Consider the following 26,493-nt stretch of genomic DNA (forward strand, 5'->3'; position numbering starts at 1 on the left):
CAGCAGCACATTCTCATCTGAGACTCACAGCAGCTGTGCTGTTAACAAGCTGCTTTAGGTGACTGAAAATGATCATTAAACTAAACAGGGGAACTAGATATCAGAAGAGCTGTGGCTTAATCATCTAGGATCATTGAAATCAGAACTAACAATGACTCTGCATAACCAAACAGGGACAGTCAGTGTTACTCGTATTTACTCAGTAAATATGAAATCATTTTAATGACACCTGTGGCATATGTAGTTATGTAAAAAGACAGCTGAAATAACATACAGTACATATACAAAACATACAAAGACATGTTAAAACACACAAAACTATTTGCAAAATGACATCAGTGGATTATAACAGCAAAATAGTTTGAGGTTTGTATTGTAATGCATTGTTCTTTGAACCCAGTGAAAATGCAGTGACTTTTTTTGTTTTGTCTTTATTTAACTGAAGCCAAAACATGCAACTATTAATTTTATCATTACACTGGCATATGTGTGCACATGGAATCTACCGAAAAACTCAAATCAAACTTATTAAACTTACCAAATGAGTGTTAGTAAATTGTGTTTCTCATGTAATAGAGTGCATGGTGAATATTAACATTAAGCATTTACCACATTAAACCATGCAATGGTTCCGACATCTAATTCCCATGATGACTTTAATTTCCGGAAGAAAAAAAGTGTTAAGTTGCATTCATACTCGTTGTTCTGCTCTGAGAATGTAATGCTGCTCTGAGTCACCAGAGGGATTGTGATTGACCGTCGTATGAGCTTCAAAGACGAAAGTGAAAGAAGAGAAAATACGAGACGCCATTTCAAGTCGAACAAGCAACATTATTCACTTTATCCAAACAGCTTTAAGTTTTGTGGTAAGCAAGTTACTTCTTCTTCATGTAACCATGTATTCATAAAGTAAGTGCATTTTTTATTTTTATTTTGGTTTTCCTCAAATGGGATTTCAACCCTGGGTTATATTTCGACATCTTAACTGCTCTGAAAAAAATGGCAAATAGCATTAACAATTAACTTAAAAGTAAGTTATCTTGATATACAGTCAGACATACTCTGGCCGTATACAATTATTAAATATTTGCCTACAGACTGGAAGTCATGAGCAAATGTTTAATATGCTGACATGTCTAGATGTTTCTCTACCGTGACTCTTTTAAATGCACAGGGATGGCGTTATTGTAAGTAATCAGAAACAGTCTACATGGACCAATGATTATTGAATGTTGCACAAAAACAAAAAAAAGGGGTCACGTGCTTAGGGCCTTTAACTGTAACAAAAGTGATACATTCAGCAACACCGCAAAACAGCAGCAATGATAATCACACTTCTGCTGCATCTGAATTACCACAGCAGTACGTAAACAGCAATAGATTTAAAGCTGAAACAACACTTCAAAATAGTACAATTGAACATATTTTTATATGTAAAGTGTATTATGGCATCAAAGAAAGCCCTAGTTTTTTCAGGACTTACATTTTTGCTTGTTTTGTCTTTTTGCTTGCAAAATCATGTTTCATATATAGCTGGCTGCCAACCTCACAATTGATCCAACCCGATCTCATGAAAGTGTGTATCAATAGTACGAGTTTATGTTTCGATTTGGTGTACTATGTATATGCATAAATTGACTTTAGCATGCATATGATACACAGTGGTTAGAATCAGGTGTGTGGGGTAGATGCGTGTCATATGTACGCGAAAACTGCGTATCAAATGTACGCCAACAAATTACGTATCATATGCACGCCAAACATGTGCATATCATATGCATGCCAAAGTGAATATAGCACGATTTTCTGTTTGTATGTGGCATACTATTTATATGCATTTTCATGAGACCTGGCTCGACTGATGCTAATTATGGCATGACACTTGAGCTTTGAGAAGATTCGCTCCGCCAATGCCACTGTCAATGGTACATGAAATGCTGTGAAAAGCTACCCAAAGGTTTGGGTACAGATCACATATAGCTTTATCATGCAGGAATGCAAGTAGTTCCAGTGCTGTCAGTTTGCTTTAGGGAAAGTTATCAAGCTTTCTAATTCCATGGCAATGCCTTTACAATCAACATTAGACTAATTTCTAGTGTTCAGTGTTCTTCCAAGCTGATAACATTGATACCTTATTGTCTGAACATCAAGATTTTGACAATTATTTGTACTCCAAAATTGTCTCTCACATTACCCAGGGAGCTGAAATGGTCCTCAAGAATTTGGATTGCATAATCCACCACAAGAATAAAGATTGACACTTCCATTCTTTTTGGGGCACTGGGCTCTGGCTCATCAGCTGCTTCATAAGTGTCTCTTTGTGGTTTGCAGCCTCTTCTCCTTAAGCACTGCTTGGACATTCATTTCCTCACAATTTTCTGTTGCTACCTTGACTGCTATGGGATTACATCTCTGCCACAATTCTGCATTTTGGACGCGCGAACTGAGTTTGGTGGAGAAAATATTTGTCTCGCAAAGAAGAAACTCTTTTTTCAACAAAGCCCAGCGTTATAATATGCCATAATTCAAGTCAATCAAAGATGAGGCTGCTCAATTCTGATTGGCTGCCTTGACAACCAATCACAACATTCCTTGCATTACCTCGACAGCAGAAGAGTAAAAATACAGTGCATGCATAATTATTATGCAAGTTGATATTCTGATCATGTTTTTCCCAAGCACATTTTACCAATTCCAAACGACATCAGTCTTAATAACTACTATTAATCTTGTATTTAATCGTTTATAATTGATATATACACTGAACAAAATTATAAACGCAACACTTTTGTTTACATTTTAGAGTGGCCTTTTATTGTGGCCAGCCTAAGGCACACCTGTGCAATAATCATGCTGTCTAATCAGCATCTTGATATGCCACACCTGTGAGGTGGATGGATTATCTCGGCAAAGAAGAAGTGCTCACTAACACAGATTTAGACAGATTTGTGAACAATATTTGAGAGAAATAGGCCTTTTGTGTACATAGAAAAAGTCTTAGATCTATGAGATCAGCTCATGAAAAATGGGGGCAAAAACAAAAGTGTTGCGTTTATAATTTTGTTCAGTGTAATTCTTCATGAAGGCTGGAAGTGAAAAATTTCTTATATTCAGGTGTGCATGATTATTAAGCAGATTTTCTTTTACCGATAAAATGAGCCAAAAAAGAGATTTAACTCAGACTGAAAGTAAAAAATTATTAAATGCCCATGAGAAATATTCAAAACTAATGCAATACTAGAAATTGCAAAGTTAATTGTAAAAGTTGCATTGGACAGCAAAATGCTCAGTGGGTCAATAGGGTCAGTCAAAAACATGTGGATAAGAAAAGATGCATGTTAACTGCAAAAGAATGAGAAATTAAGGTGAAGAATTATGTGTGAATTGGAGATCTCCAGGCTGCAGTTATACCCTTGTACTGTATTTTCCCTCTTCCGCTGTCATCAGCAATGCAAGGAATGTTCTGATTGGTTGTCAAGACAGCCAATCAGAATTTAGCAGCCTCATCTTCGATTGGCTTGAATTATGGCATATTGTAATGCTGGGTTGTGTTGAGCAAGCCACCCATCGGCATTTAGAGAGCACTGAGGGCGGGCATCAAGAGAGCAAGCTAGTGAAACATTGCACGTGCAAAAGAGAAGGTCTGCACACATCCAAAAACGTATCTTAAATGCAAAATTGATTTTAGTGTGCTCTAAATACTTTTTTCTTTGAGAAACGAACATTTTAACCCTATAGACTGCATCATTAAAGCTGATTTCACTGTAGGGTGAGGTAGTGACAACAGATAAGCCGGAAGCAGAGGTGGCGAGAGCAAGACAAAAGGAGGCTGAAGCAGGGGAAACCCTGTCATGTGAGGTAGTGGCAGCTGCTGCATGGATCCCCACTGTTATGATCCAAATGAAACATATGCGCAGAACTGATGGTTTCGATTTCTCCTATACCAATTTTCAACATAGAACAATGTTATGAACCAAATGGACCAGTGGTACAGTACTTTACAACCAAATATAGATGTTGAATTGATGTCTGCTTACTGGATATAACAAATATCTGAACATTGTGTTGTGTCAATGTAAACATTGACAAATATTTGAGAAAACTCAAATTAAAATGTTCATTATAGTTGCTAGCAAGTGCTGTTTAGTTCAGTTTGAAAAGTTGCAGTAACTGCAAATGCGGTTCTACTTATGTCTACTTACATGTGGCCAAATATGGTGTCCCATACTCAGAATTTGTGCTCTGCATTTAACTCATCCAAGTGTACACACACATCAGCGAGTAGTGAACACACACACACACACACACACACACTGTGATCACACACTTAGAGCAGTGGGCAGCCATTTTGCTGCGGCGCCCGGGGAGCAACTGGGGTCCAGTACCTTGCTCAAGGGCACTTCAAAAATGATCTGGGCTTATCTGCAATTGTGCTGTATTGAGGTGAACTTGTCTTGCAGTGAACTTTAGCTTAAAGTACATTGATTCATTACATTTGTACTTGTATTCTAATTAATTAATATATTTATATTATGGGAAATGTAAATAAACGGCATACATCTTGAGCTGTGTTGCAGTTATACAAGAGTAGATTGTGTGCATAGGAGTATATGTAGCTGTACTACAGAGCATTAAAGAGATAATTCACCCAAAAATGAAAATTCTGTGATCATTTACTCACCCTACATCCTGCTTTGTATGCTTTCTGTCTATTTCATTTCTTTTTCTTTTTGACATTTTGTTTTTATTTCAACAAAAAAGGTCAATCAATCTCCAAAAATGAGTTTCTGTGAAGAAAAAGAAGATGAAGACACTGCCGCCAAAATGAGTTTTCCTGAATCAAGCTGCAATCAACCCATAGAGAATTTGCCCTCTGCCTTCAGTGATGCAGTAGAGACCTCTGACCCCAGGTAAAACGCATTTTAGCATTTGGCAGTTGCTTTTATCCAAAGTGACTTGCAGTGAATTCCAGAAGCCTGTGGTCGGTGAGTGAGTAACGTTTCATCACAAAGTCGCAAAAATCACTTTACAGAACTTTCATTGTTATTGTCCCTGTTAAATATTATCCATACATGTATCATTTATTTTTGCATTTCATTAACAATTTTATTACAGCACTTCTCGTGTCACTGAATCTATTTGTTGTACTGCTGATTTGTAAATTGCTTTGGATAACAGTTTCTTCTAAATTAATACATTTAAATCAAGGTTGCATTCAAGCTATAGACATGGAGATTGACAAACATATTGATAAAAAGAGGTTTAAAATGCTGTTTGGCTTGTCTGTTGTCAGCATCAGCAGAAGGAAGAGAAAGCGAGTCCTGCAGAAACAAACGCTGGAGGCGAGAGACCTGCAGAGAGTCAAAGATCAACACAAAACCAGCATGAAGAACAAGTATGAGATATTATTTGAGGGAATCAAACTCCAAGAGAATCAAATCCTACTCAACAGTATCTACACACAGCTCTACATCATAGAGGGAGAGAGTGAAGGAGTGAATAAAGAACATGAGGTTTTACAGATGGAGAAAACAGCCAGAACACAACACTCACAAGACACTCCAATTTACTGCAATGACATCTTTAAAGCCTCAATTGAAGCAGGATCTGAAGAGAAAGAGCAGATCAAGACTGTTCTTACTAAAGGCATGGCTGGAATCGGAAAAACTGTCTCCGTGCAGAAGTTAATTCTGGACTGGGCTGAGGGAAAAGCCAATCAGGATGTAGACTTTATGTTTGTGCTTCCATTTCGAGAGCTGAACTTGATCCGAGATCATCAGTACAGTCTTCACAGACTTCTGCTGGACTTTCATCCTGAACTTCAAGATCTGGACTCACAGATTTATGAGGAGTGTAAAGTTGTGTTCATCTTTGATGGTCTGGATGAAAGCAGAATCACACTGATGTTTTCAGACGATCAGAAAGTTTGTGATGTAACTGAGACTTCATCAGTGGCTGTGTTGATGTCAAATCTCATGAAAGGAGAGCTGCTTCCTTCTGCTCTCATCTGGATCACCTCCAGACCAGCAGCAGCCAATCAGATCCCCTCCAAATACATCAACCGTCTGACAGAAATTCAGGGATTCAATGAGCCTCAGAAGGAGGAATATTTCAGGAAGAGAATCAGTGACCAGCATCAAGTCAGCAGAATCATCTCGCACATCAGAAGAGCAAGAAGCCTCCACATCATGTGTCACATCCCCGTCTTCTGCTGGATCTCATCCACTGTGCTTCAGAAGTTCCTGGAAGAAGATCTGAGTGCAGAAATCCCTCAAACTCTGACTGAAATGTACATCCACTTCCTGCTGATTCAGATCAACATGAGGAACCAGAAGTATGAAGAGAGAGATCCAGAGGAACTACTGCAGTCCAACAGAGAAGTGATTGTGAAACTTGCTGAAGTGGCTTTCAAACAGCTGAGGAAGGGCAATGTGATGTTCTATGAAGAGGACCTGATTGAGAGCGGCATAGACGTCATTGATGCCTCAGTGTATTCTGGGATTTGCACTGAGATCTTTAAGCAGCAATCTGTTATTCATCAGAAGAAAGTTTACAGCTTCATTCATTTGAGCGTTCAGGAGTTTCTCGCTGCCTTCTATGTGTTTTACTATTACAATAGACAAACATCTGTCACATCTAAGTTTTTTGATTTAATGTATAGTTTACTGGAAGGTGCAGTAGATCAAGCCCTTGAGAGTGAGAATGGTCATCTGGATCTGTTCCTGCGGTTCCTGCTGGGCGTCTCACTGGAGTCCAATCAGAGACTCTTACAGGATCTACTGACACACACAGAGAACAGCTCAGAGAGCATCAGGAGAACCACACAGTACATTAAAGAGAAGATCAAAGATGGACATGGACTCTCCACTGAAAGATCCATCAATCTGTTCCTCTGTCTGCTGGAAGTGAAAGATCAGACTCTGTCCAGAGAGATTCAGGAGTTTGTGAAATCAGACAAACACTCAGAGAAGAAATTCTCTCCTGCTCACTGCTCAACAATCGCCTACATGCTTCAAATGTTAGAGGAGGTGCTGGATGAGCTGGACCTCAAGAAATACAACACATCAGATGAGGGGAGAAGAAGACTGATACCAGCTGTGAGCAACTGCATAAAAGCTCTGTGAGTGTTTAATAATGTCTTAATTTCAGTTAAATGTATTTTTCCAGAATAATGCTGATATCATTGCAATACAGTTGAAGAATAAGGTTAAGAATTAATTATCATGTCTTTTACTATCTCTATCAGTTTTGCTGGCTGTAATCTCACTGCTCAGGATTGTGAAATTGTGGCATCAGCTCTACAGTCCTCAAACTCTGTCCTGAGAGAGCTGGATCTGAGTAACAATGACCTGCAGGATTCAGGAGTGAAGCTGCTCTCTGATGGACTGAAGAGTCCAAACTGTCAGCTGCAGATACTGAGGTAAGAAGGGAACAAATGTTTTCCAACAATTGTGAAATTGTATTTACATTGTATTTCCTTTGACTTTTTGTTTGTTTGGAACCTTTTAAGTGTTTTGGATGCCTATGGTGCTAATAAATTATGGAAGAAAAATATTGACAAATGTATTCGAAAAAGAAAAGCATGTTGAATTGCACTAACTGAAAAAAATAATGCATTGCATTAACAGTCCTTGCAATTTATTGGCTCGTATTCTCAGGGCTTGCATTTTTAGGGGCTAAAATTCAACATCATTTTTTAAAATTCAAAATCAGTTTTTGTGAATGAATGACTTGTTCTACCTCAGGGGTCCTCAACTCTGGACCTCGAGATCCACTTTCCTGCAGAGTTTAGCTCCAACCATAATCAAACATGCCTGAACAAGCTAATCAGGGTTTTCAGTATTACTTCAAAGTTGAAGGTAGGCATGTTTAATTTAGTTTGGAGCTATTCTAGCTTGTTAGTTTTAGTTTAGTTTTTATTTTGTGAACACATTTTTATTTAGTTTTTATATAGTTTAGATTCAGTTTAAATTTCAGTTTTAATTAAAGTTTAGCAGAATTAACAGATCACTTCCAGAGCACAAGTCAAAGAAAGACTTAGGCATAAAAGGCAATAAGGCATGACTTAGCCTTAGTGATGCAAATGTCTAGAGACACAAAATTAACGCATGCTGAGATTAATTAAATGGTAAAAGTATACAAATATATGCCAAAATGAAGAAGTCAAGCATTTTTACTAAATAAATCTACACAATACGTTGTGCCTAATGTCATATCTAATTATGTGTGTTGAGATATTTTATTATATTATTTATATATGGCTGGTGAGCGACTAACAGCAGATGGAGATCATGCAACAGTACTCGACTGCTATTACTGCAGTTCCCGGATGCATAAAGCTGAATATTCTGCCAAAATTGAACCAGTGAATTTGTGGAAGCAAATTTGTAAAGTCAAACTTACACACATATTACAAACCAACATAGAAAAAGAGATAAAAAATAGAATGCTAAAAAATACAAATACATGATTGCACATAAAAAAATAAAAAATATAACACAATACGTTATCTAAACAAAATAATATATAAGATTCAAAAACAGCTGGCACTACACCTGAACTATTCGATTTAGTAAAAAAAAAAAAAACATGCACGCTGTTTTAGAGATGTTTAACTGTAAACAGCATTGTTCCAGCAAAGTTGTGACATGAACCAAGGATTCTGTAAGTTCATTTGCAACTTGTGACACACTACTTCTGTGTATATAGATAACAGTGTCATCCGCATATATTTGGGATGTTAGTGTTGGGACAGACGGATGGAAGATCATTGATATACAATGGGAAAAGCAATGGACCCAAAATAGCTTCTTGGGGAACACCTGTGGATCTACTCAGGGGAGCTGACTTATAATTCTGTATTCTGATATCATAAGTAGCATGGGTATACTTGTGGCAATAGCCAAAAATACATTGTATGGGTATCAAAATTATTGATTTTTCTGTTATGCCAAAAATCATTATTATGTTAAGTAATGATCATGTTCCATGAAGATATTTTGTAAATTTCCTACCGTAAATATATCAAAACTTAATTTTTGAATATACATTGCTTAGCACTTCATTTGGACAATCTTATAGGCAATTTTCTCAATATTTAGATTTTTTTGCACCTTCAGATTTTCAAATAGTTGCATCTCAGCCAAATATTGCCCTATCCTCACAACCATACATCAATGGAACGTCTATTTATTCAGCTTTCTTTTCAGATGATGTATAAATCTCAATAACAAAAAAGACCCTTATGACTGGTTTTGTGGTCCAGGCTCACATATGATTCAATCCATCTTAAAGACTCTGGAGAAAAATTAAAACCTAATAATTTAGACATAAGAATTATGTATTTTACAGTGTCAGAATCCTTCCTGAGTTCAAGAAGCACAGCCCCAACAACCCCTCCTTTGTATAATAGAGACTTATCTTTTTCAGCGAAGTAACAGTTTACCATCTCAGTTGAATAGTTTGCTCTGAAGCCAAACTGCACTGGATGTAAAGCAAATGAACTGGTATTCAAATAATTAGTGATTTTTGCAGCCACCAATTTCTCTGCAATCTTTGGGACAATAGGTAAAATACTAATAGGTCTGTAATTACTAGCATAATGAGCATATCCACTTTTGAATATAGGCACAATAACAGATTACTTCCAAGCACATGGGAACATCCCCTGAGAAACTGAAAGGTTGATCATTTTGGTGATAAGTTTAACTAGTGATTCACTAAGCTCTTTGAGCAGTACTACATCCATACCAAATATACCCTTTGCTTTGGATGGTATAAGAGAGGTAATTGTTCATTTGACATCTAATTCAGTGATGGCCCTTAAAGTAAGGGCTTGTTCACTGCATTAACTGGACAAACATCTGTATACTCAGGAGAAAAACATTGTGCAATTTTGACTACAGAATCAATGTAGTAATGATTAAGTGCTTCGGCCACTGCAGGGCATTTCCTTTTTGGAATCTTTAAATTTGAAGAGTGTTTAAATCATGCAATATGCTTCAGAATGACACAATTTGATTAATGATTGTAAACTGTGGTTGATATGTTATCTGTGATGAATTGTACCTCAATTAATCACAACAATCCCATGCTATGAGCACTGCAATTGATACAGGGTACAGTAGAATCTATTTTATTTTACAGTACTATTTGATCATTCTGCTTTTCAAACAAAGAAATGTGACAAAGGCCTATAGTGAGGAAGTATGCAATTTTGGATGCAGCCAATAATTCCATGAAAAAAGTCAAAATAAGACTCTTTAGAACACACATATGTAACAAATATATGGTTTGTATGGGTTTTCTATGTGATTTGGAGTACTTTTTATTGGAATAAAGGATGCTTGTATGAGAAATGCTAAGCAGGTGTAACCTATTATAAAAAGCTACTAATAATATATTTATGCTTCATTATATCATCAATATCCACAATCGATTACAATTGGATGTCATTTTAATTAAATGAAATTATATTTCCAAATAATAAATGAGCCTTTTGGTGTTTGCATCAAATCTAAATGCAAACATGTCTGCATATGAATATTTTGGGGGAGAAAAAGAGAAGGAGGTGATAAAAGCATACTAACATTAATCATTTTCCATCTATAGGTTGTCTGGCTGTATGGTGTCAGAGGAAGGCTGTGGTTATTTGTCTTCAGCTCTGAGTTCAAACCCCTCACACCTGAGAGAGCTGGATCTGAGCTACAATCACCCAGGACCATCAGGAGTCCAGCTGCTCAAACACAAACTGCAGGATCCTAACTATAAACTGCAGATACTCAAGTATGACAAACATTTAGTGTTTCCTTTCTTTTTTGTTTCTGTTTTGTTTTTGTTTTTGTTTTTCTCAGTAGTAATTTAGTAGGTATACCTGATATTACTCACAGTATTGCATGTTGGGATGTTTACATATTAACATTAAGAAAGTTAATAAGTTGCAATACAAAATGCAGTAGTTTACAGTAGATACTGTATGTCACTGTAATTTGGTATGTTTGTGTTACTGTAGCATGGACCATGGAGGAGAGGCCAGGATTTCACTAGGACTGCGAAAATGTATGTTTTAAAACAAACACACAGACACATCCTCACATACCAACTTTAAACTGATGTTGTAATTTGGATCATTCCCCAAAAAAGTATTTTTTCTTAAAAAAAATCTGAAGTTTTTAATTAATTTTTTCCCTCTCATGTCGATTGCAAGTGTTTATTAAATATTTACATAATTACTAATCACAAAGTACAGTAATGGCCAGGATTGAAATGCCTAGATTTACATAACGTAAATCTAGTTAATTAATTTGTAACACAAAGCAATTATATGTAAGTATTTCTACTCCAAATGGGAACATACATTTTTGTAACTATTACTAATTATTATTCTATTATTACACCGCATGCAGAATTATTAGGCAAGTTGATATTCTGGTCATATTTTTTTTCCAAGAATGCCTTTGGGTTACGAGTCTGACTCTCTAAACATTAGGCCACGACTTCCCCCAATATAGTGATATATTTTTTTTCCAAGAACATTTGACCAATTCCAAACCACGTCAATCTTAATAACTACTATTGATTTTGTATTTAATCATTTATAAGTGATGTGACATGGTGAATTAGTGCTCTGCATTTATCCCATCTAAAGTGCACACACACAGCAGTGAACACACACACACCGTGAACACACACCCGGAGCAGTGGGCGGCCATTTATGCTGCGGCGCCCAGGGAGCAGTTGGGGGTTCGGTGCCTTGCTCAAGGACACCTCAGTCGTGGTACTGAAGAGAGCGCTGTATATTCACTCCCCCCACCTACATTCCCTGCCGGTATGAGACTGATCTAACCATTAGGCCACGACTTCCCCCAATATAGTGATATATAATATATTAGATAATATAATATAGTGATATATAATTGTCCATGAAGGCTGGAAGTGAAAAACTCCTTATATTCAGGTGTGCAGAATTATTAGGCAGGGTTTCTTTTACAGATAAAATGAGCCAAAAAAGAGATTTAACTCAGACTAAAAGTCAAAAATTATTAAATGCCCATGAGAAGGATGCAATACTAATGTAATACAATTTGCAAAGTTAAGACATGACCATTGGACAGCTAAATGCTTACTGGGTCAGCACGGTCGGAAAAAAACAGGTGTAGAAGAAAAGACACATGTTAACAGAAAAATGATTAAGAATTAAGGTGAAGAATTAGGTGAGAAACCATCAGGAAGCATTTAGTCTCCAGCGCCACCATTTTCCAGCACTGCAGCCTTCCTAGAGTTTTAATTATTAATATTATTATTATTATTATTTCCATTTTCTAATTGTACTCAATCAAAAGTAATTGTACTTAACTTTCTAAATGTACTCAATATTTGTCAAAAACAAAATGTGAAAAGAATGTTTTCATCAAGTCTTATTTTATGTTTGTGGTTTTGGAAATGGATCTTGACTATACCTAATTAGGATTATTATTTAGCAATTTAGCCTAATTTTGAGAAATTGTGTGCTTTCTGCAAATGTAATTGCAAAATTGTTGCAAGTGTAATTGTTTTTTTATTTATTCATTCATTTATTCATTTTTAAACTTCATATTAAGATGTACTTTTACCCATAAACATTCGGTAACAGAAAATTATGTACAAAACCATCCTGCACCCTGTTCAGTGGAATATTTATTTAGGAAATATGATTTATTTATTTATGGAAAAAAAATGTTTATGGAATATGCACTTATGAAGTGTGTGTAGGTTGAGAGAAAGAACACGAGAGATTTTAATTAGCAGTAAGCAGGATTTTTATTTTACGGGGCTCAGCCCCCAGTGAGAGTATAATAATAAATAATAATAATAAAAAAATGTTTGACTGATAGGGTAGGGTGGTATACTAAACTTATTGCAGTATTCCACTGCATTGCATAGATGGGTATAACATTTGAGAACTGAATAAGCCAAATACAAGTCTTCCTGAACGCACACACACACACACACACACACACACCTGTTTACTGTACAAACACAAAATTTCACTGTTTGCATTTCTAGTACAAACGTCTTTCTTTAACTCAAGTAAACAAACCTCTTTTGCCACATCCACTGTAATATGTTTTATATTGAATGTTAAATTTTCAAATGAAAATAGCAACATGATCATTTTATAAAGTAGCCTATGCTTTCATATGTGTTACAGTAAGGGGTACATTTTTGCTGGAGGAAACAGCTGTGATGTGACGAGGGGTGAACACAGCGAAAACTTTACAGTAGATGGGGAACCGATTACTCTCCCATGACATTTTGTAAACTGTATTTATGACAAAGAACTGCACAGATGCAGATATTATAACAGTCTATCGATAAACACACAACTTGTCCTCTGTTTCTCACCACCGCGGTCTCCGGAATGAAGAAGCCCTCCCTAAAAATGGCCTAATGATGCCCATGCCACTAAGCATCTGTACAGTCAGAGGCGTGTTTACATTATGGGGGGCACTAAGCAAATTTGGGTTGTTGGTGTGTCAGGAGAAATTGCATTTCTTCCTGGGTTGGGGGGGAATCACGGGGGCCCCGCGAGCCATGCAATTGTGTGGTGGGTAAACATGCTACTGTGTACAGTAAACAGTGGCAGCGCCATACTAAGTTTAAATAACATACATTTTTTTATTCCTTTTAATTTTCAACAAAAAAAAATAAGTCCGTGTCTTATGAGTAATGAGCCTAATTACTACATCTGGTTTTTCACTCTCTCTGCGTCACGCATGTAATCTGCCAAATCTCAAATGGAATCCCAATTCCTTTAGCATTTGAATTTTCGATGTCTACAGGGAAACCTGTCAATCAGTCTTGGGACGGGACAATATTATGGGGGATGTTTGTATAGGGAGGTGACTGTGCTGGGTGCTTGCTTACTGACAGGCTAGATATTCCAGTTATTCCAGGATTATGAGCATAACTTTAACCCTATCTCTGCCATGTTATCTTAAAAATATAAGGCAAATATATACAGTAACAAGATGTATGTGTGTTGAGACACTTGAAAAGTATTGTGTGGTAAAAGTTCTCAATTTTCTTCTCTCTTCTTGTGTTCAGATGCATGTGATCTCACACTGGATCCAAACACAGCACATGTTAAACTCGTCCTGTCCGAGGAGAACAGGAAGGTGACACGAGTGGAGGATCATCAGCCGTATCCTGATCATCCAGACAGATTTGATGGCTTTGAGCAGGTTCTGTGTGGAGAGAGTCTGACTGGACGCTGTTACTGGGAGGTTGAATGGAGCGGAAGGGGAGCCGATATTTCAGTAGCTTATAAGGGAATCAGGAGAAAAGGGCTGAGTGAAGATTGTTGGTTTGGATACAGTGAATTGTCCTGGAATCTGTATTGCTCTAGCAGAAGTTATTCTGCTTGTCACAATCTAAAGCAAACAGATATACCTGCTCCTTCATCGTCTAAGAGAGTAGGAGTGTATCTGGACGTGTCGGCCGGCTCTCTGTCCTTCTACAGCGTCTCTGACGCACACACAGTCACACACACACTCACACACTTACACACATTCAACACCACATTCACTGAACCCCTCTATGCTGGATTTAAGGTTTATCCAGACTCACCTGTGTTGTTGAAGAAGAGCAAAAATCCCATAGACATAAAAAATGACCATGAATTTAACGATAAAAGACTGTAAAAATGCTACAGTAAAAACCTGTTAAATGGTTAACGGTAAATTCCCCTACCATATATGGTGAAAAACTGTATTGGACATTACGAGTAATTTTATGGTAGTATACCGTTTTTGGAAGTGAAAAAGACCGTATAATTTACAGTGAATAACCTTAAATTGACATTCCCAGAATTCCCTGCGTTACATTTCAAATGTGATGTTTTTTTGTTGAAATAAATATGTTTCGTCTTAGTTTTTTCTTATCAGTTTTGTATATTAAGGTTGTATGTTACACCTAATGTTGTTAAATTATTATTTAACTTTACTTAAATTATTAAGTTAATGAAATTACGGTATTTAACTGTAAATTTAAGTTAAAACCGTAAAACCTAAAATGTTGCTAGTGTAATTTTTACTGTAAAATTCTGGCAACCACAGCTGCCATTTTTTACCGTATATTTTACATAATTTTTTTTACAGTGTGTCATATAAACACGCAGCTAAATATGCTTGAAACTTGATCCTAATTTTAAAGGGAGAAAAATCCCTTATATATTATTATGTCATCCATTTTTGTTTTTGCAAAGTTTGAATTTATACATTATTTTATTAAATTTGTTATTATTTGTTATCTGTTATCACATAAAACAGTATATTTGAGTCATCCTATTGTTATAGTCAGACAAAAAAAAGTCACTGTCACATTGATCAGTTTCTGCTCAGTGCCTATAGTTTTGTTAATATTATATTGTACGTCGTACAATTTGAAAACAATCACCAATCATTTAATAAGAAAAAACAATTAAGTAATAAAATCCTATATAAGTTTTAAATAAAACCGCAGATAACATTGTGTGGTTAGTGTTTTGGTCAGCATTTATTTAAATAATCTTACAATGACGTCACCAGCAATGCTCAGACTGTGCTAATACCAATCAGCATTATTACACTGAGTGTCATTGCTAGTTATGGTTATTTCTGTTAAGACACTCGTATGCTGATTTGTTTCTGTTCCTGTTATATTTGAGTTCGTTTCTTGTGTTTATTTCCAGTTTTCTGTTTATATTATTATTATTATTATTTTCTCATTTGTTTCTAATTACCGATTAGTTCATTCCCTTGTTTTATTCACCGATTGTCCTGTCTTGTCTTAACACAGTCAGCTTGTGGTTTAATAAAGACTGTATAAATGAGAAACATACATGTTTAATTATAAAAAAATAAAAATCATAAAGGTGTGATGAGACGAGACAATGAAGTGAGGATCCATCTGCAGGCTTTAATACACAAAACGTGGTCAAGTACAGGTAAACAGTGGTAAACCAGGCAATATGAAACAGCAATCCAGGAAACAGGTGAGGGTTGCTCTACGGCAAACAACATCCAACAGGGCTAGACAAAAGGTAATCCAGTATACAGGCGAAGGGTCAGGGCAGGCAGCGAATAAGCAAGACAAGATAAACAGGCTAGGATCAAAGACACGGGTAATCAGGCAATGACAAGACAAGACTAGACTAGACTATGAATAGGAATGGCTCCTTAATGCTGCTAATGGCTAAACAATACTCGGCCCTGAATGAGGGTGAACTTGTGTGTTAAATAGTCCATCTGAGTACAGGTGTATCTGCTAATCAATATTGTGTGAAATGGATTGTGGGAAACATAGTGTCCAGGGTGAAATGCAACAGTCGGTGTGGTGCGAGAATCTTTGTGGTGCAAGGAGACCTCTGGTGGAGAACTGGAGGAAGACAGGATCTTGGATCTTTTGTGACTTTGTGAGAAAAGATCCAAGAAGAATAGTTGGAATATGATGTATTGATGGTTGCAAAATGTCAAGTTGAGTCAAGTCACCTTTATTTCTGTAGCGCTTTATACAATACAAATTGTGTCAAAGCAGTTTTTCAGTGTTAAGCAGGAAAATAATGTGTTAATAATGCAAATAAAATTCCATTCTACTGTAAAGCAGCTCTGGCCAGACGAAACCAGCATGGTGTGGTTTAATTCCAGACTGCAACACAAGTCAGATTGAGCAGAGGACTCGTCTGGTTATGGGTAGCTACAGTGACTTTGAAATAAGAATGAAAAGACTAATATTAGCATAGATGCCATTCTTCTTACGATCTGGTGAGTAAATCGGGTGTTATGGGAAGTGTTCCTGGTTGTCCTAATTAATGCAGCCTGAGGCTGATGATACATTGAGCAATTTTGTCAGTCAACTTTGGGCAATGTGGCTGTCAACGACCAACCAGGTGAGACACAGGGCCCCCGACCAATCTAAAGTATCCAGATAGAAATTTATTACCCATTCTCAATGGGAAAGTGCTCAAGCAAAATTGCTCAAAATGTTGCCCCGTGTGTCATCAGCCTAACAATCCTTTAACGGATTTGCCTCCCGAACAACACTAGGTAGATTGTTCCAGATTTTGGGAACTAAATAGGAAAAGGATCTGCTGCCCGCAGTTGATTTGGATATTCTAGGTATTGTCAAATGGATGAGCCAAATCTTTCAGGGCTTTAAGTAATTAGCAATATTTTAAAATGTATACAATGTTTAATAGGGAGCCAAGGCAGTGTTGAGAGCAGATTAGCAGAACAAATTTAATGCTGCACTCAACATTTTTCATTTAATATTAATTTTATTTCTGAAAACAGTAATGGATTTAGTTAAACTGTGCAGGGGCATTTTAATCACAAGCCCACATTAATTTCTGACCCATGGCCAGCAGCCTTACAGATGCTCCACCTATTCTTTAATTTCAGCTCAGAGTTGTTCACAAGCTGCATGCGCAATAAAGAACTGCATTGTTTTTGACAAACGATAGAAGACATTTGCCAGATTTGCTTCCAACAATGGATTGTAGGTAACTATCCACCTCATCCAGTGCTCTTTTTATTTCCTTTCCTTTCACTGCAAATGATCCAGCGTGTGAGTGAACTGTACGAATGACTCAAACTGAATTGCAAACTATTTCAGACCTTTTTGCAAAACCGTTTGACCGATTAGTTAAAAAGTTATTCATTCGCATATCTGGCACAACCAGTTCTGATTCTAAACAGTGGATAGAAAGCCCAAATGACATGATTGCTGAAAAATTATCAGATAAAATGATTCTCAGGTCTCGTGCCCCCTCAGATTTCTGAACCAAGTGCATTTTGAATGCAGCTTCCAAAAGTCAAAAATAGCAGAATAATATTTTTTTATATTTGATACACAGATTCAAATCTGTGTTCGCTGGCTGGCGCTGAGCCAGAGTCAGACGCATTTGTACAGCGCTGCATTATATAACCAATCATACATGATTCTGTTGAGCTTATGATTGCAATGGCCAATCAGAGGCGTTCAGATGAGTCATCGCTGAAACGCGGTGTTTTGCTCTAATCAGAAACAACAGTGCGTATGTGCGTACGCATGTAAGCAATGGCCCTTTTCCACTGCATGGTACGGCACGGTACGGCTTGGTACGGTTCACTTTTGGGGGATTTTCCACTGGGTACAGTACCTGGTACTTTTTTTAGTACTACCTCGGTTGAGGCTCCAAGTGAACCGTACTGTTACCAAAACATGACGTGTAAACTCTTCTGATCATGAATTGGCCGGAGAGAATCGTCACTACCTGTGTCACTGAACTTGCGACACAAACACAATTTAAATCAGCACAGCCAGCGAAGGATCGAACGCAACTGTTTTGAACGAGGACACCTTTTTTAACAACCAAAAAGTGGCCGTTTCGTTGTCTGTTGAAGAAGTACAGACGCTCCTCTGGTTGATAGCAGAGGAGCGGATCCAGCGAGAGCTTGATGGGGCGACGCGAAATGAAAAAGTTTTTCAGGAGTCACGGCAATAGAGGCGGCGCAACTATAACGACATGTGAATAATCCCGGTACTGAACTGCAGTGGAAACGCAAACCGAGCAGAGCCGTGCCGTGCCGTGCCGAGTCGTACCACGCAGTGGAAAAGCGCCATAAGAGATTAATTTCACAGTGTAAACAGCTTCAGTGATTTTAATGGGAGTTTTTCAGAGTGTCTCTGGCTAGACTGAATGAAAATGTTCTTTGATAATGTAAACGTTCTTTGCTCTCTGTAAAATGAAAGTGTTATAATTAGTAACTTAATATATTGCTATTAAATTCACATTAAATACAAAGTCAGTCATATTAAAAATATGTTATGGCATGACACTCATATCTGGTACTTAAGTAAAAAGTCAGGTTTTTGCATGACGCCCCTGCTCAGTGTTCACCCAGGTTTGGGAAATTTAAACATTGCAATCACAAAATGAAAGGCCAATTAATTTAATTAAAATGTAATTAAAAACTTCTTAATTAAAAATGTTTCCTCTAATAACTGCTATTTATTATTAATGATGTAATGAATCAAGTGTCTTCTTTTAACAAAGTCAGGAGGATCTTTCTATAATATATGCCAAATTGCATGCAAATTGTCAAAGTTAAAAAAAAACAGGGTTTTACATTAAAAAAAGTGTCATAAATTGTTTCTTGTAGAATACAAAATATGTAAGTCCATTTGATTCTCTGAAGGATTCGCATGAGAAAATCTTAAAATTCCCTAGTTTCGTGAACCATTAAATTTAATAGTATCATGTCTGGATAGAAATATGCATATGGAAATTATATGCAGACTAAGTTATGAATAACAAAAATTATAACATAAGTAGAAGAAAAAAGTCTACACAATGTTTTATGTACAATGTCATTTTACTGAGCAAATCAACAGCAATGCTACTAACAAAATCGCTATTTCAGAGAAATGTACTTAACACAACACACTTCTAAAAGAGAATGTGTTGGTATGTTAGATTTTCTTGTTTTTGGCTGAGCAGTTGTTTAGGTGGCTTGCCAATGTACTGGATTTCTTCTAACACATAAAAGAAGTTAATCTGACCAAAGTTCTTGCAAGGAGAAGAATTTATTGAGGGTAGTAGTGTAGCACAGTTCTTCAACAGAGATGTGCATTGGCCTTCAAACGTTAAGTTCTGTCTGTGGGACAGAGCTATATACTTAAATACAAAAAGGATAGAAACAATAGATACAGTACAGGATAACAGTACAATACAATACAGGAACTTAGGAACTATGTCCATTTCTTCTAATTGTATACCGTAACTTTATTATTATGCTGTTAACTACCTCTGTTAACTATCTTTGTAACTATTTCGGAATCAGTTCAATTCTTTAAGTCCCCGTGTCTCTAACACAAAAAACAGAGGAACCTGGATAAAGCCCAAATCCAGCATAGAGAGGTTCAGTGAATGTGGTGTTGAATGTGTGTAAGTGTGTGAGTGTGTGTGTGTCAGAGACGCTGTAGAAGGACAGAGAGCCGGCCGACACGTCCACATACACGCCTACTCTCTTAGAGGATGAAGGGGCTGGTATGTCAGTGCTTATTTTATTGTGTAATGCAGAGAAATTGCTACTTGTGCAGTAAACAGTCCAGGATTTTTCATTGTATCCAAGAAAACACTCATTACTGTTTCCTTTCCGCTGTATTCCTTTACATACCACTGCTATGTCAGCCACTCCACTCCATTCAGCCTCCCAGTAACAGCGTCCAGTCAGACTCTCTCTACATAAAACGTTACCATAGTAATCAAATCTCTCTGGATGATCAGGATATGGCTGATGCGCTTTCACTCGGATCACTTTTCGATTCCCCTCGGTCAGAGCGAGACGAGAGTCTGCCGTATTTTCATCCAGTGTAAGATCACAGTAATCTGTGGTTGAGAAAAAAACAGCAAGGTCATTCATAACATGGTAAAATGAGTGAGAATAAAAAAATAAGTACAACTACCCCTGGGTGAATAGTGATCATGTCATCTATTCCTCTCTTTCTTTCTTTGACTGTATTATTATATATAAATGCATAAATGTATATCATGTTAAGTAAGCTGGTGTTTTATACACCTACCGAATGTGTAGTTGTGTTTATTTAAACTTACATTTTTTCAGTCCTGGTTTAATTCTCCCCTCTCCACCATGACCCAATCTATAGAAACCCAAGCACACACACACTGGTAAGTATGAAGGGATAACACAATAAGGTGATGTTGCAGTCATGCTTAGGTATAAAACATAAAAGACAACGTACATCCAGTGGTGCACTGATTCATTTTAATTTTTCAAATGATCTTCATATGAAAGCTCAAAATCTCTCAATTTGACTTTGAAGTCCAATTTTCAATAAATACAATATAACGGAAATAATACTTAAAAAAATGGAAAGAAGTAAGTTTTTGAAAAAGAGCTGTCATTATGTTTTATGTTTACACTGGTAAACTCCAAAGCTGGACAGTTTTTAGTCCAAGGATCTAGTAAGCCTGGGTTACCTGAACTGGGGTTTGCGAACACCTCAGGTTCTTGAGGGAACTAAAGGTGGTTTGTGAGTAAAAGCTGTCAATTTTTAAACATAAAAATGGGAAATTTAAATAAATAGTGGATTTCGACAGTCTGTATTATGCTGAGTGTCCCGTCCAGCCCTGAAACGTATCCTGTATATAATGCATCTATGTTTATTTTTTTGTATTAAAATGCATGTTTTGTTAAGCACTAATGTGTCTGGACTCCTCTCTGTTGTAGCCTAAGAGCCGGCTATATGGATTGTGTCTCTCTTTCCAAAATGTCTCTCAACAGTGCAAAATCTCTCTCCGTCTCTCGCTCCCCCCTCTCTCTCATCTGCACAACATTATGAAAAATGCCACTGTATTTGAAGGATACAACTTGATGAAAATGGTAAGATTTGTGTATTTCCTTTTTTAAATACTTTGTCAGTGATGTGCCGAGTCAGACAATAGTATTTTTACTGCAATAAATATAGGCTTATCTGTTTCCACTAAAATAGCTAAAAGATGCTCACCTTATCAGCAAAACTGCCTACATTTAATTTGATAAGAATTGTTTAAAACAATTGAAATATTATTTGGCCAGTGGAAATAATGAGATCAACTCTATTCTAAATTGATCTATCCTAATTTATCTGATAACTTGACAGTTTTGTTTTTATGAATATGTTGCTATATTTATTCTAAAACATATCAAGAATATTGGATGATTTTTAGCAATAAAAATTAATGTGGCACAAATGGCATTGCACGAGTTTGTGTGCCCATGTCATCTTAGCAGTAGTGGTAAACAGATTTGGCTTAATGTCTGCAATGGAGGGCTCAGAGAGACTATTCTACTCGAGCTCTGCTAACCCCCCAATAAACAGAAAGATAAAGAAATAAATATGCATTAAAAGGAGGAGATGGGGAGGAGGAGGGATGCCAAAAGTACTAACAACGGAAGTGGTAAGAGGCTGGTTTTTATACTTGGATATTAATTGGAAGATTAGATGGGCGTACTCCTCCCGAAATTACGTTAATAACTTCACTTATAGTTGGTTTCTCATATTTCCTTAATGTCTTGTACCTTTTTGTGTTAAACATGGTGTCATGGGAATATGCATGGAAATGATATGCAGATGAGGTTGTGCATAGTAAAACTAGGTGTTGTAAGCGCCATATTTGGTGATTTTGGGGAGGAGAAGGGGTGGAGATTCATGTACGCACAATCTTCCGCTGACTGGGATTTATAAAGGGATTTTTGTACAGGTTCTGGCATACGCAGGGTTTTATAAATCTGAAAACACAGGGGATTTCACAGTCGATTCAAAGTATTCTAGAGTCAAATGTGAGGCCATCCTTCCGAAAGCTAAAGTTGGAAACTGGGTCATGCAACAGAACAATGATCCCAAGCACACCAGCAAATCTACAACAGAACAGCTGAAAAGAAAAGAATCAAGGGGTTGCAATAGCCCAGTCAAAGTCCAGACCTTACTCAAATACTGTGGTGAGAACTGTGCATAAACAAATGCCCACAAACCTCAATAAACTGGAGCAACGTTGTTAAGAAGAGTGGCCCAAAAATCCACCAGAATGATGTGAGCGACTGATAAAGTCATACAGAAAATTATTACTTTAAGATTTTGATGCTAGGAGTGGATCTAAAAGCAATTGAATCATAGGGTGTCCTTAGTTTCTTACCCATGGATTTTTCATCTTGGCTTTATTTTTGTTAAATAAATAATGATAATAATGATGTCCTGTGATGTTGTTCATCTGAGGTTTTATTTTCCAAATTTTAAGACAAAGGACCACATATGTTTTATTATGTCCTGATACAGAAAACCATGGAATTCAATGGGGTGTCCTAACTTTTTCACATGACTGTATAGCCTCATTTATAAAACATGCATACACACAGATTTAATATTTTAGTGTGCATACAAGCCAACGTTCAGATTTATAAAAATGGTCTTTAACATAGAGAAGTGCTTAGCATGGAATCAGATTCTAAGCAGTCATATGCACATTTCCTTGTGGCAGAGTCATAATGCTGCAGGTATTTGGCAATCTAAGCAGTTCTTGCTGCTCGCCATTCTCAACTAAAGGATTTGGACAATAACTTGTGCTCTATTATATGTTAATGACATTAATTAGGAGGCATTTACAAGCAGAGATCTGAAACCATTCAGCTGCACACAAATTCAAGTTCATTTGCGAGTTACAAATTCCACATCTGGAAGAGAGGTGTATGCACATTCTTTGTGCATACGTTCATTTCTCTGAATCACATGTATGCACATTGCAGTAGCGACTCCTGACCGTAAATTTAGGTTGGCCAGATTCTTGGTCTTAGCGCTAATTTATAATAAACTCAATAAAGCTTATAGTCTTTATAGTCTAATAACTGAACACATGCACACACGCTTGTGTTATTCAGCCTGTGGGCGGCACACTAATGTTGATTGACAGGCTAAGTTCACACACATGGAATGCTATAGAATTATTGCCTTAATATTGTCTCCGAATGCTGATTTAGAATGTTACAAGTTGTAGAGGAATTTAAGTGAGGAAATGAATACCATGTCCATCTTAAAAGAAACACAAACAAAACTAACATTATATAAAGGCTTTTCACATGAGCACATTTAAAATAAAGGATTAACACTTTCATAAATTTAAAATAGGGCTGTCACGGTATTAGATTTTCACACCACGGTTATTGTGGCCAAAATAATTCACAATATCGATATATTGCGATATCTATAGAAACCTCGGGGGGAAAATTTAAAAATAAAATACATTTTTTATTTTTATTGTTTACTCAACGAACATAAGGATACTGATAAACACAGGGCACAAGTCTATAGCTTTCTCTGGTTTTTTTTGCAGCTCCCTGTAAAACCACTGTTAACAGGTTAATGTAACATTTCCCATTCCATGACTAGTAAAATAATCGCAACTTACTCTCCATAAAATGGTGTAACATGGTTCTTCTCAGAGTTGCTGTGCACACTGTGTTATCTTAAGAATCCTATTCATTTTAAATATTGTGGTTATTGCTAATTACCGGTATATTGTCACACCCTAAATTAACACAATGTCGATATTTCATGCTTTGAATATTACAATTATCGTCAATACCGGTATATTGCGACACCCCAAATTTAAAACAAACTATTTGTCTCAGAATACTGAACACATTTACAGTTTATTATTTATTAAGTTTGTATAGAGGTCTATGTTTTGGGTGAATATTTTGGTGAGGAAATATGATGGATTGTATGCAGCATTTTATAAATGAGGCCGCTGGTGTACTTTTGGAGTGTCCAAGCGTTCTTGGAAGTGCACCTAAGTTTACTTTGACAAAAGCTTGTCTTTGAAATTAGGGTTAATTATTGTTTCCTAAATGTATATTTTTTAAAAAGGCGCTTTTCACTCTATTTGGAGTTCTATTTGATGTGGGTTGAAGGTTAAAGAGTTAAATGTTTGTCATACTTGAGTATCTGCAGTTTATAGTTTGGATCCTGCAGTTTGTGTTTGAGCAGCTGGACTCCTGAGTGTCCTGGGTGATTGTAGCTCAGATCCAGCTCTCTCAGGTGTGAGGGGTTTGAACTCAGAGCTGAAGACAAATAACCACAGCCTTCCTCTCTCACCATACAGCCAGACAACCTACAGATGAAAGATGATTTGAACAGTTAGATCTGATATCTTTTTATTTTGACAGTAGAGAGCTAATAGATTTATTATGTGTATTATGAATTAATTAGACCAAAAAAATTTAGGGCTAATTAAAAGTGTGCTTTTTACCAATGAAGCAGTGGGATATGTGTCATTTCATTGTTACTGATACATTGAAAGTGTGTGGGTGTTACTGTTCTTAATCATAATCAATCTTAATCAGTCAAGCGGCTCTTGCATATTGTGCAAGTTCAGATTTACAGATATTTCAAGACTGTCAAGTGTTTTATGCTCACAAAGGGTGGTGAAATCAACACCAATACACTTCATATCTGAACTGAAGAGATATTTTCAAAACTGTAAGAAAATTAATTTTACTATTCGGAGACCTTATACAAATAGATCAAAGAACAAAATGCTATTTATTTTCCTTGACCACTGGAGGTTCCATACTAATTTCTCCCTCATTCACTGTAAATTCTATGTCACATTTCTGCTCTGTCTAAAGGTGTTATAAGGGATTTGAAGGCCCCTATTACCTGATAGCACTGAAATAGGTGTTCTGAAATATCATTCTTGTTTGTGTAAACATACATGTGGCTGTGGGTTGTGGCTGGATTGCTTTAATATGCACTTTGATGTACTTTTCACCAAGCCAGCACAGGAGCACAAAGGGTGCTCTCCTGGGTTTTCTAACTGGGGCCCAGCAAGTTTTCAGCCAGTCCTCAGTTTCCATTAAGACCCCACATGGTTTAGGCAAGATGATGAAATTAACACTAATGAGTGTTTGTATAATCTACACTACAGATAGAATGTTCCAACTCTGTTTACACACCTCAGTATTTCCAGCTGACATTTTGGACTCTTCAGTGCATCAGAGAGCAGCTTCACTCCTGAATCCTGCAGGTCATTGTTATTCAGATCCAGCTCTCTCAGAACAGAGTTTGAGGATTGTAGAGCTGATGACAAACTCTCACAACACTGACCAGTGAGATTACAGCCACCAAGACTAGAACAAAGTAAATATATCCTTAACATTACTTATTACCTCAATTATTGCATTTTTAAATTAATATGGCATTAATTATTGTGAACATCATAAATTATGCTTTTCAGAGAGGATAATGTTGCTCTGTAGAAACATTTTACTCATGGTAATACTCACAGGGCTTTTCTGCAGTTGATGACAGCTGGTATCAGTCTTCTTCTCCCCTCATCTGATGTGTTGTATTTCTTGAGGTCCAGCTCATCCAGCACCTCCTCTGACATCTGAAGCATGTAGGCGATTGTTGAGCAGTGAGCAGGAGAGAGTTTCTTCTCTGAGTGTTTGTCTGATTTCACAAACTCCTGAATCTCTCTGGACAGAGTCTGATCTTTCACTTCCAGCAGACAGAGGAACAGATTGATGGATCTTTCAGTGGAGAGTCCATGTCCATCTTTGATCTTCTCTTTAATGTACTGTGTGGTTCTCCTGATGCTCTCTGAGCTGTTCTCTGTGTGAGTCAGTAGATCCTGTAAGAGTCTCTGATTGGACTCCAGTGAGACGCCCAGCAGGAACCGGAGGAACAGATCCAGGTGTCCATTCTCACTCTCAAGTGCTTTAACTACTGTATTTTTTATAAAGCCATAAATTAAATCAAAAAACTTAAGGGTGTCAACATTTTTAATTACATGGCAGTAAAACAGATAGAAAGCAGCAAGAAACTCTTGAACACTCAGATGAATGAAGCTGTAGACTTTCTTCTGATGAATCACAGATTCCTGCTTAAAGATCTCAGTGCAAATCCCAGAATACACTGAGACGTCAGTGATGTCTA

General features: G+C 36.8%; 2 protein-coding genes across 2 annotated transcripts in view; one reads left to right on the top strand and one right to left on the bottom strand.

Annotated features, from left to right (window-relative positions):
- Positions 1–781: 781 nt before the first annotated feature.
- On the top strand, positions 782–14,683 carry LOC107574376 (protein NLRC3-like). Its single transcript, XM_016260815.1, has 7 exons — positions 782–866; positions 4,762–4,910; positions 5,294–7,120; positions 7,247–7,420; positions 10,612–10,785; positions 11,012–11,058; positions 14,086–14,683. Exons 2-7 carry the CDS (start codon positions 4,780–4,782, stop codon positions 14,679–14,681), a joined length of 2,949 nt encoding a protein of 982 aa, XP_016116301.1. The 5' UTR covers positions 782–866; positions 4,762–4,779; the 3' UTR covers positions 14,682–14,683.
- Positions 14,684–19,469: 4,786 nt separating this feature from the next.
- The window catches only part of LOC107574372 (protein NLRC3-like), a 9,784-nt gene continuing 2,760 nt past the window's right edge, over positions 19,470–26,493 (bottom strand). Inside the window, exons 5-9 of the mRNA XM_016260810.1 lie at positions 25,842–26,490; positions 25,512–25,685; positions 24,494–24,667; positions 20,615–20,661; positions 19,470–20,389 (exon numbers count right to left, since the gene is read on the bottom strand). Coding sequence (XP_016116296.1) covers positions 19,851–20,389; positions 20,615–20,661; positions 24,494–24,667; positions 25,512–25,685; positions 25,842–26,490 — 1,583 coding nt within the window. The 3' untranslated portion in view covers positions 19,470–19,850. The remainder of the gene's footprint in view (positions 20,390–20,614; positions 20,662–24,493; positions 24,668–25,511; positions 25,686–25,841; positions 26,491–26,493) is intronic.

The sequence above is a fragment of the Sinocyclocheilus grahami genome, unplaced genomic scaffold (genome assembly GCF_001515645.1).
Source record: "Sinocyclocheilus grahami isolate Dianchi unplaced genomic scaffold, SAMN03320097.WGS_v1.1 scaffold2202.1, whole genome shotgun sequence".
Classification (NCBI taxonomy): Eukaryota; Metazoa; Chordata; class Actinopteri; order Cypriniformes; family Cyprinidae; genus Sinocyclocheilus; species Sinocyclocheilus grahami.

Excerpts from the sequence above, each read along its gene's own strand:
- LOC107574376 (XM_016260815.1), top strand. The coding sequence starts at position 4,780 with ATGAGTTTCTGTGAAGAAAAAGAAGATGAAGACACTGCCGCCAAAATG. Across the intron at positions 7,421-10,611 it reads TGTCAGCTGCAGATACTGAG|GTTGTCTGGCTGTATGGTGT; the intron begins GTAAGAAGGGAA and ends TTCCATCTATAG. Across the intron at positions 10,786-11,011 it reads TATAAACTGCAGATACTCAA|CATGGACCATGGAGGAGAGG; the intron begins GTATGACAAACA and ends GTGTTACTGTAG.